The 11482-nt window shown below is 34.3% G+C and overlaps 1 protein-coding gene across 1 annotated transcript; it reads right to left on the bottom strand.

Annotated features, from left to right (window-relative positions):
* Nucleotides 1-6675: 6675 nt before the first annotated feature.
* On the bottom strand, nucleotides 6676-7623 carry LOC109676801 (olfactory receptor 5I1). The gene has a single exon (XM_074068267.1). It carries the CDS (start codon nucleotides 7621-7623, stop codon nucleotides 6676-6678), a length of 948 nt encoding a protein of 315 aa, XP_073924368.1.
* Nucleotides 7624-11482: the final 3859 nt, after the last annotated feature.

The following is an 11482-nucleotide window of genomic DNA, read 5'->3' as shown; positions in this document are numbered from 1 at the left end:
AGAATATATGGATGTAGCAAGAAGTTTGGAGTATCCTTTGCATATTCCAGTTCTTTCTGTCTTTGTGGGGGTAGATAAGCATAAGTGTTTACTTCCTAGTATGCAATAAATTGGAAATATGATTTGTGGCCAACACTACTGCTCAAGTTCACACTGAACTCGCTGATCTTGGAGAGATAGCTTCTGGAACAGGTCTTGTTTTATGTCAACCACTGATGTTTGGTTGTCTAGAGATACCCAGAAATGCAAGGCCCAATTGACTCTCAAACTAGGAAATTAATGAGAGAGTAAGTTGCCTAGGAGCTGCTGAAATTGTGGCACTCAGTGCATGATCAAATTTCTTCCTGAAATAATGAGTAGATTTGGATTTATCACTGGGACAAGCTATATGCAAAGCTCACGCAGTGTTAATCTTTGGCGCTCTACCTAAGTGTTTGCTTGCTCCATTAGCTCACCAGTGTGTGCTGTAAGACACTGCCAGAGAGACAATTGGAGTTGCACATTTTTATCATTTTTCTGCATTTGTTCAAATGTTTATCACCTGGAAGTGTTTGTGTGCCATTTTAAAGAACCAGCTGTCCTGTGATACAAGGAGACTCACATGTAGCTATTCACCTCTTCTCCAAGAGATACAAGGCTAAGGATGAAGTTCTCTGAGATTCAGCTTTAATAGTTGCAACAGTTAATAAGCAGCACAAGCCCTTTTGAGGAAACCTGGGAAGTTGTATCTTTAAAGCCCCGTTTTAGTACTGCTCCTGGAGTATGAAGGCACTGGATGTGTTTGCATGACTATATAAATCTGGTTCTTTTTTTTCTGTAGTCTAAAGAGACACATTATTTGTCAATTTCTCTATTCACAGAGGTAGGAGGTTTGGGATACTTTACTGTAGGTAGAAGCTGTAACTTCATGTTGGAACAATCTCCTCCCAGGAATAATTAATAATTTGTTGTTATCACTGGGATGAGCTGAGAAAAATATTTAGGAAGAGCTGCTCTACTTTTCAGGCTTCCTCTTTTATGGTCTGATATCACTTAGTTAGAAGCTACCTGCCAAGACCACTGCAGCAGTGTGCCCCTTCCATGGAAAGTCAGGACCTACATTTCAGCACTCTCTGCATTCTTCCTGTGGAATGAACTCGGAGGACCTAATTCACACCTACAAAACTGTTGCTTTTTCCCTGTTGTCTAAGGAAATCTTTGTATATTGAATCCCCTCTGTGGACAGAGTTAATGAATTAATAGCCAAACCAAGGAGAACTGTGGAGTTTGGGTGGTATATTGTGAGTTCTAAACCTTTCCTGATGGAAAGAGAACCTGAGTGTTGAAGATTTCTTCTCAAAATTTTTATGATACTGTGCTCATGCACAATAGCTTCCATGCCAGAATGTTCCTCAACCTTCCTATGCATTTGATGTGGATGTTTTCTCAGATTCCCTGTAAGTAGGAGTCCCTCAGTTCATCTTTTTCTCTCATCGGAAATTGGTCTGAGAATAGATGTTTATTTTCTAAATCCCTGTGAGAAGGAAAAGTAATGTGACTATGTTGAAGTGTTGCTGTCACTCCTTCAGCACTAGTTACAGTATCTCTAGGTACAGTCTTTTGGGGACTGAACCTTGCCAGAGATATTTGAACTTCCTCCACTTTCATATTTATATTTTCCCTAGATTTTTAAAAACTTTTTAGCCATCATTTCTATAAATAAGTTTTCCTGCACTTTCTCCCTACTCCTTATTTTATTCTGCTGTGTTATCTTTTTTGATGGTGTTAAAAATCTCACATCTCACATCTTTTCTTCATTTAATCCCATTTTTTTCTTCTTTTATCTCCTTTCACTATACATTTTCAAATAATCTTCCTTAGGCACACAGATTCTTTCTTGTCATTAATCAATTCTTCTGTTTTTACTCTCTGTTGCATCTTTCATTCTACTCATTTAATACTCAGCTTCAAAACTCTGTTTTTTTTTTTTTAAATTTCAATCTACGTATTTAAGTTCTTAGTTTCTTCAATGAGTGTCATCCTGATTTTGTTGAATTATCTATCTATGTTCTTTTGATATTCACTGAAATAATTCCTTAAATAATTCACTAAAATATTCTTTAAAACAATTATCTAATTCTTTCCAAGCCATTCATAGGTCTTTTTTGGGGGGGTCAGTTATGGAAGTATATTCCGTTTCTTAATGGGAATATATTTTTTCTGTGTATGTATTTATATATGTATTTTTATTGTTTTGGATTTATATCTGTGACATTTTTCTGCACCTAGTGTCAGGGTGGAAAGATTGCCATGGAAAGGTGCCAGCATCCTATCTGAGTGGGTTGCATTGGTTCTATTTCCACTGAAGGAATAGTGATATAAACTCTGTGAAGATCTACCAGCTGAAGCCACTGTTGACAAAGACTGCACTGAGTACACACTGGGGGAATGCTCATGGTGATGGTAGTACTACTGTTGGGTGTGCAGTACACTTGGAGTGGCAAGAAAGCTGATTTCTGGGGCATGAACAAAAGTACAGGGCTTAGGTTTAGGGCAGTGAACCCATGCCCAGGCACAATATCACTTGTGACTTCACTGTAATGGTGTCTGTCCAACTTGTGAGTGCCTATTAAAAATCTGGGAAGCCAGGGACTGGAGCCTGAATATATGCAAAGATAATACCCTTAACTAAGATAGGTTGTTATGTAGTAGAACTGTTCTCTGAGTCCATCTTTGCTGCTATAACAAAATATCTTTGATAGGTAATTTTTAAAAATATACTAATTTATTTTCACAATATTTGAGGCTGGATATTCCAAGATCTAAGCACAAGTGTTTCAGTGGCAAAGTCGTGTTTCTTATAGGTGGATCCTTTTCAGTATCCAAAAATGATTGAACAGGTTCTCAAAAGTTCAAAGACCTCACAGCTCTTCTATCTGTATTTTAAGGGTATCGTGTATTCATGAGGGCAAAATTCTCATAATTTAATCACTTCCTAAGAGGGCTTCACTTCTTAACATCACAGCAACAGGATTAGGTTTGAACATGCATTTCAGAGGGACACTTTCATACCACAGCAACTGATATCTAAGCATAGACATGGGCAGAGAGAGAATGTGGCCATAGTTCTGTGATATATCAGTTTGCTCTGGTGATAGCTTCAGTGTCTGAGTGATAGGTAAATGCAATGGAACTGAAAAGCCAAGGTCCAGAGGATGGAAGTTAAAATAGTCCAGGGCATAAGCTAATTTGTTATTGGCAACAAGTTGTGGTGAGAGTATGGGCATACACATAAATTGTGGTTATAGGCCCAGAATACAAACTGCTCTCTATCATGGTGGTTCTGATGTCAATGCCAGTGTTGCATGCAATGCACTGTAGAGCTGGGGTCTGGAAGGAAGGCATTTGTGAGCAGTCTGTAGCTCTCTGGTCATAGACACACACTTATTTTAAAAGGACAATGACTATTCCTGAAACAGCACAAAAGCACTCCATTGCTGATGCTGATACTGATGCAGTGACATCTCCCATTTCATTGGATCCACAGCAAATGTAGCTGTTGGCTTCCTCAGTGGCAAAAGATACTGGTGTTCTCCTTAGAACAAGTTGCTGGAGACAAAAAAGGTGCCCTATGGCTGACAGAGTTAACTCCCACCATTCCTTCTTTCTAACCATCTACAAATATCTCAAAGTTGTTCTCTCAGTGTTCTTTCTATGAAGTTATGCTCCATGTTTTCACTCTGTTGCTGCATGTTTATAAATGGTTCCTCGAGTCCTCATAAGACTGCTATCATTCCTAAATAATTGACTATTTGTTGTTTTTCCTAAAGAGATGAAGACTGGTATCTCTTATGCAAGCTTGCATATAAAATTTCATTAATTCACTGAGATTGAGTCTGAAAACAAATGGTAAAAAAGGAGGATGCTCCTCACACTGTTACATATAATGACAAGCTCACAAAGTTTTCACTTTCCATCCCCATTACTTTGGAATCCAATGCAGTTGTTTCTAAGATAAAAAAAGTTATTCCTTGCAGGAGATACTCAATGTTGATTCCATTAAACTAGATGCAAGACTTGCTACCTGGTCACTTTGAAATGCTCATGCTACTGTGTAAACGGGCAAAAAGACTTTGCTGTAATCTTTGTGATGATTGCTCCTGAGTTCTTTGAAATGCCTTATTAGACTCTAACATCTACTGGTGAAAACTTAATAAAAAACTATAACAACCAAAAATAGAAAAAAACACTAATGATGTGTATAGTTTAACAATTAAAGTATAAATGCCTAAGTCAGAAATTTTATTAGCCAGGATGCTGGCTGCAATGAAAGAGATATGAAATAGGTAATGAAAAAGGAAGTTATATTTGAGAGCTGTAAATCATGTTCCAGTAATTGGAACTAAGGTTGCAATAGGTATGAGTATATTTCTTTCTTTTATATGTACAAATATATTCATTAACAAATATATTATTTGGTATTTTCTCCTTCTCCATTTTCCTACTTTTTAACAAAAGTGTGCCCTTTTATTTTCCAGTTGTAAATATGCATTGTTTCAAAGTAACAAAATGTTGGTTAATGTACTTATTTGAAAGTTAAATATGGTTAAAATAGATGGGTATAAATGGTAAACTGAAAAATGTTTATTCTTCTAGATACTGCTTTTTAACCTGATCATGGCTGGGAGCTACATTTACCAAATCTTCTAAGTTAAAATTAGTTTTAAAAAAGGTAATTGGATGAGTTTTCAACATAAGCCCTATATCCCCAGAATATTTGCAGAGTCTGCTTCTGTTGCTGAGATTGAAATTAAATCCCTTTCAATAGTAGCACAAAAGCCACTCAGACTTCAGCAAAGACCATGGGAGAAGGACTTAGTGAAATTAGGGGAAAATGAGTGGTTTCATAAGATACTGCTTATCCTAGACCCAAAATACAAATTCAGTGTTAATGCTGCCCTATAGCCATGGGGACTTTACAAGCACCTGCGGCCTATGGTGATGAAACATAGAGTGATCCCTGTGAAGTGAGGAGTGCAAGCCATTGGGAAGCACAGAAGCTTATAACAGTCTTCTGAGCATTAAGTAAGCAGGGCTGAGTAAAGATTTCATAGATCATTGATCTAAAATACTCGTAATTTTATATTGAAATCACCTGTGGACCTTAAAAACAAATGGCACAATCTAAACCATTCTCTTACTTGGAAATGGTTCTATTTTCTCATACATCATGTAATATTTGGTGACGCCATTTTTGATAACCAAATGGAGTAGTGTAGCAAAAATGTATGTTCATATGAAGCTTGATGCTACCCAATGTAGATATCATTACTAATAGATTCTTGCATATGTTAAGGAGTTAAGTGGCATGAAAAGATATATTTAAATATACTGCATCTAACCTCTGTGCAATTATCTATAATCTGGGTTGAGAAAATCTGAAACAAAATATTAGAGGGATTGGTTTGCTTGTGTAGCTCTGAGGGAGTGTGTTCTCTTCCTACCAAATGAAGAACCAAAAATTCTGAACAGAATCATTGTTGATCACAAATCTCCTGAAAAATTCTTAGGGGAATTTAAAACTTGCACAAAAGAGGTTTTGGCTGTATCTTGCAGGTTTTAACAACAAATCTATTCAATGTAATTTTATTCTGGTTTTCTAGCACAAAGCTTATAAATATTTATTATTAAAGAAGAATAATTATCTAAAGCAAGACTTTTTCTAAAACACACTTTGCAGAAGTATACATCTGCCAGTTTCAGTCTTCTAATGTAACAGCCCAGGGTTAACTTGGAGGCCCAGAAGGACGAGGGTAGGACCTTGTGATAGATTAGTAGATTATTCTGTTCCTGACATGCTAGGGAAGAATGTTCCACACTTTCAGCAATACTTTGATGTGTTAGAGTTAGAGGTAGAAAAAAATAAAATCATTTTCATTATGACTAAACTGTATTGCTCCTGCTACTTTTAGAAAAAAGTTATCAAATATTTAAAGGTAGATGAATTATACAAGATTATTTAAACTTTAAAGATTATTTGATTTTTTAAAATTATCACTTTCCTAACTTTCTTGTCACAATCTTGTTATACAACTTGTCTTTAAAATAATGTGTAAAATTATATAAATATATATAATAACAAGCATCAATCTGTATAAATTGTGCAGGGACTATTCACAGCACTTAACCATATTAACTCTATTAACACTTTAATAATATAGGTAAAATATTCTCCACCATCTTAGGAATGAGTTAACTGAAGCAAAAAATTAACTTCTTCAATGTCTAACTCATTTTCTATGTACAAATTTAGCGTTTAAACCAAAACAATCTGCTTTCTTCCTCTATCTAGAATCTCACTTCTATGTGAGATAGTTTACACACATATGAACACTTAAACACATTTTTCTGGGATCTTTACTATATCCCAGAATAAAATGACACAATCCATCTTGGCATATATCCCCCTAATGGAAAACAAAGAGCTATCCAAAAGCAGATAGTCTTTAATTGCCACTTGAAAAGTTTAATATTTACATATATCTTGGGATTAAGAAAAGTGTCTGGCTGCCTTTAAAGAAAATGTTTTAAAATAAATTCTCTAGTTTGAGTAGTTATGTGTTTTCTGGAGAAGTTATTGCAAGTTCCCAATGAGAGTTTGTAAACAGAACTAAATGAATTTTAAAATGTTACTTCTCAGGAAGAATCTACCTTAGATCTTAGGGCTTTCCAAGCTGCATCTTTTACATCTTTGTTTCTTAGACTGTAAATCAATGGATTCAGCACTGGAATGATAATGGTGTAGAACACTGAAATAATTTTGTCAGTGTTGGGAGAATACAGGGAGCTGGGCCTTGAGTAAATGAAGAGCAGAGTTCCCTGGTAGATGGCCACAGAAGTCAAGTGAGAGGCACACGTAGAGAAGGTTTTCTTCCTCCCACTGGTCGAGCGGATCCTTAAGACTGAGAGGAGAATGAAAAAGTAAGAGATAATGATGATGATGAAACAGATGATTTCAACTGAGCTGCCATATGTGGAGAGGAGCCACTCATTAACTGTTGTGTCTGAGCAGGACACCTTAAGCAGGGGAGGGAGGTCACAGAAAAAGTGATTAATGACATTTCTGTCACAGTATTTCAGAATAAAGGCAAAAGATGTGCGAACCAGGGAACTTATGTTGCCTCCAATGTATGACAAAACTATCAGCCATATACAGAGGCCCCGAGACATCGTCACTGTGTACAGTAAAGGGTTACAGACGGCAACATAGCGATCATATGCCATGACAGCCAAGATAAAGGATTCAGTGTCTGCAAAAGTACAGAAGAAATAAAACTGAAGGGCACATCCATTATAGGAAATAGATTTGTTCTCTGAGAGGAAGTTGACCAACATTTTGGGAACAATGACTGAGGAATAACAAAGGTCTATGAAGGATAGGTTGCTGAGGAAGAAATACATGGGGGTTTGAAGGTGTGCATCAATCTTAATCAATAGTATCAGTCCAATGTTCCCCATTAAAATCATACCATACAACAGCGGAAATATGAGGAAGAAGACAATTTGTAGTTCAGGGTGTGTTGGAAAACCTAATAGGATAAATTCAGCAATCAAGTTGTAGTTTCCATCTGTAAATTCCATCATACATAGACTTTTCTGAGAATTCTAACATCCTAAAATGTTATATGGTTGAAAACAGAAAGATAAATAAATATAAGTTTGTGACATTGTTTTTAAAAAGTAAATGAATAAGCAAGGAATCAAGAAAACACATTATCATCATATGTTTTGAAATATATCCTTGAGAGTCATATTTTAGAATTCAGTTGCTGTCAAATTTCAGAGTTGCAGGTTTAATTTTATATGTTTGTTTACCTCTTTCTGCCATTAGATGGTTGGCTACCTGTATGCTGGTTTTGCATATGTTATTGTATTACAAGTATAACACAGTAACTGATGAGAGGGTTAAAGAAAGTAATAACTTAATGAATGGACTGATGATCTTATAAAGGAAACAGAACAAATTTTTATTTAAAATAGATGTATAGAATATTGCAATGGTAATTTTAGAACAATCTGCTTTTACTATCAAGGATTTAGTAGATACTAGTGTGATGTGTCTCTCAGCAGTATGAACAGAGTGGTGTACAAAAACATATGCTAGATTATTATATTTTAGGTATAAAACAGAGGAGATATTAGTTAAATGAAAAAATATTTCAGCAAATATAAGTTCTGAGTATGTTTTCAACAGGTAAGAACTTAAGGTAATTCCATAAATCCCATCCATATACTAAATAACGATGAAAAAATTGTTATTCGTTTTGTATGTTTGCTATGTATCAGTGTTTCTAAGTAATACTTGGGGACCATGAGTTCACTGATTGAGTAAAGAATGCACAGCATTTAGTTATAATTTATAATTAAACTAGATTATATGGCATCCTCACTTAATAAATATTAAAAGCAAATAAAAATAGCTGACATTTATTTTTATTCTAATATAATGCAAGTTGTGGAGACTGAGAAGTCAATCACTAAATATGAGGTTTCAGAATATTTCTAAGAGCAAAACATGAAGTACTTGAAGAATTTCAAATAAATTGATTTTGAGGTAAAAGGAATTTAAACTTGACCTTGAAAATGGATTTGGAGTTACATAAAAAGAAGTAAATAAGAAAAGCATTTAGTTCCTATATTAGTGTTGCAAAGAAAGGTCACAAAGAAAAAAAAAACTGTTTATGGACCACACTTTCATTTATGGAACAAACATTACAACAGTGACAATGATCAGGACCACTCTATTATTAAATCCTGTCTGTGATATGGCCACATTAATAACCACAAAGCTGATGTGCAGGAGGCTCAGCTCCAAGTGCTGAGGGGGGGAAGGGATGCAGCGATACTTCAGTACACTTATTCCTATTTTTGCCTGTTTTCAAAACTAATCAAGATATTCATTTCAAAAACCAAAAACATTGTGTTACAGTTAGTACGAATTCAGTTATTGTCTGTCTTGGCTACATGTGTGTGATACAATTTTCTATAACAATATAAACCTTAATCTATGCTACAATAATGATAAGAACTATCTCACAGTGTTTCCATATTGGATTAGGTCAGTTACACTATTAGCTCATGTATCTGTCTACTTGACTACAAATCTCTATTTCATGTATCATCCTTTGGAGAGAATGACCTATAATAAAAAAGAGAAAACATTCATTTCTATTGACAAACTTTTCACTTACTCATACCTTATGACTAAAGCCATTGATCAAGGTTTTATTAGCAATAGCCACCAGTTACACAGTACTTATTTTTGTAATGTAACGTTATAAACACTTTGCAACTACTTTAGTTGCTAGCAAAACAGATTAACTAAATTATGATGAATTTACTGTCATTATCATCATTTTATTATACATGAAAAAGTTATGAAGTGGAGAACTTTAGATTTAGAATGTCACAGAAACAGTATTAAGATATAACACCCTGACTGCTAAACTTCTAGAGACATTAGCTTTCTGTTATCCATATTCATATCATTAACTCAATATTTTACATGAGAAAATGGATGTTTTGATTAGTATTAGAAAGCCATTCAGTTAGTTGGCAGCCGACACTCAAATTCAGATGGTGCCCTAAGTCAGTGATAACATTAAAAGTGAGCGTAGAATTGTCATTACATTAAAGCTGAGAACACGGACACAGACTGAGTTCCCTAAATTTGCTAAAGGGGGAAAAAAAGGCTCGTAAGATTCCTGAAAAAAAAAAAGGACATTCATTCTTGGGAATGTCAAATTGTGATAGTCTAAGAAGAAAAATGATAAAAAGCGGCAGAAAAGTAGAAGTAGGAGAAAACAATGAATCTTGGATTCTTATTGTAAAAAGGGATCAAACAAAAATCTAATTAAAACTCTGTGGTGCACTAAATTTTTACCAAACATGTAAGAGAACAAGCTTAGATTATAAAATAAATTAATTCAAACTACTTGGTAGTCAGCTATGTGTGTTTTCTTATTTGCATCAGGATATTTGACATATTTCAGATTCCTGTCGAATCTTTGTTACAAAGAGTGATAAAAGATTGATTTCCTTGTGGATGCCAAACTGAGTGACACCTTTGGGACACAAAGTAGTGATTTTCACTCTCAGATCATCAGAACTCAATTTTTGCACTGTCAAACCCAGTCTAACTATTACAGAAGTTACTTACCAAGGAAGGAACTGTTTCTCCAATTGCCTATGATAGATTCACCAGAACAGCCACAGGCTTTTACGTGCATTCTCATGTCACTGGGTATATAATAATTGAGATTCCCAATGAGCTCAATTTCTAAGGACTCCTAAGGAATAATAAATGGAGTAGTTGCACTGGGATTTTTTTTATATGAACACATTGCTAATTGTAGTTGAAATACTCTCAGTGTTAATTTGAAAAGTTAATTTTTACTGTTTGTAATATTGTAATCTGATAAAGGAACTCTTATAAAATTAGTTCAAATATATGAAAACAGCTCTTTCCTCCTAAATTTTTTCAAAAATCACAAGGAAAATCTAAAATGATACTCCTTATTATCAGTAGTAAAAATTTATAATTTTTTATGACATTGAGGGGTGTGTCCAGTGAAGCCTTATGAAAAACTTGATATGATTACATGATTTCTGACAAGACAGAGCTTAGATAAAAGCATCTATACCAAAGAGTATTAACAGGACTGCAGGCTTTCTTAGTAAATACAGGTTTTCATTATCAATTTAATTAATTTGGAGTACCTCATACATGATAATGTCATTAAACCAACTATATTTAATATCTGGTTATAATTAATAGAACCTAACCAATTATACTAAAGGCTCTAATGTTTTAGAGCCAGAGGTTGATTTATTAATGATACTTGTTTCTATAGAATTTTCATGGGAATACTGTTCAAGTTTATATCCAAAGCAACTATTCACTTCTGAACACTAAAAATAGTTAGCCAATCACAATTTAATTATTTCTAGAGAAAGAATGTCATGGCTTTAGTTCACTCTCTAAGTTTTAGCTGTTGAAAACGATCTTATGGGAAGCTCAAGTTTGAACTCGTTTTCATTCCAGTCTGATCTTTTCACCTCAATGCACACAAAATTGAAATTCATTCTTGGCTAAAATTGAAATTAGTTCTTGACTGAGGACAGTTTATTGATAACTTTGGTGAAATACAAGTTAACTCTTAAAAAAGAAGTGAAACTTCATCATTTTAGAATAATTTGGCCATAGTGACAAAGACAGTACTGGTATAATTTGACTTTTTAAAAATATAATGAACAAATATTCTGAATATGCTTTGTTTACATAGTAGCTAATTTAAATTTCAATAAGTGTAATTATTTACCTTTTAAAAATATTTTTATTGTGCAGGGGGTACATTGTGGCATTTATAAAAGTTCTTACAATATAACAAATATATCATAGTTCAATTCACCCTCTCTATCATTCTCCTTTATTTCTCCTCTC

Source organism: Castor canadensis, chromosome 1 (assembly GCF_047511655.1).
Source record: "Castor canadensis chromosome 1, mCasCan1.hap1v2, whole genome shotgun sequence".
Classification (NCBI taxonomy): domain Eukaryota; kingdom Metazoa; phylum Chordata; class Mammalia; order Rodentia; family Castoridae; genus Castor; species Castor canadensis.
This window is presented reverse-complemented; position numbering and strand designations above follow the sequence as displayed.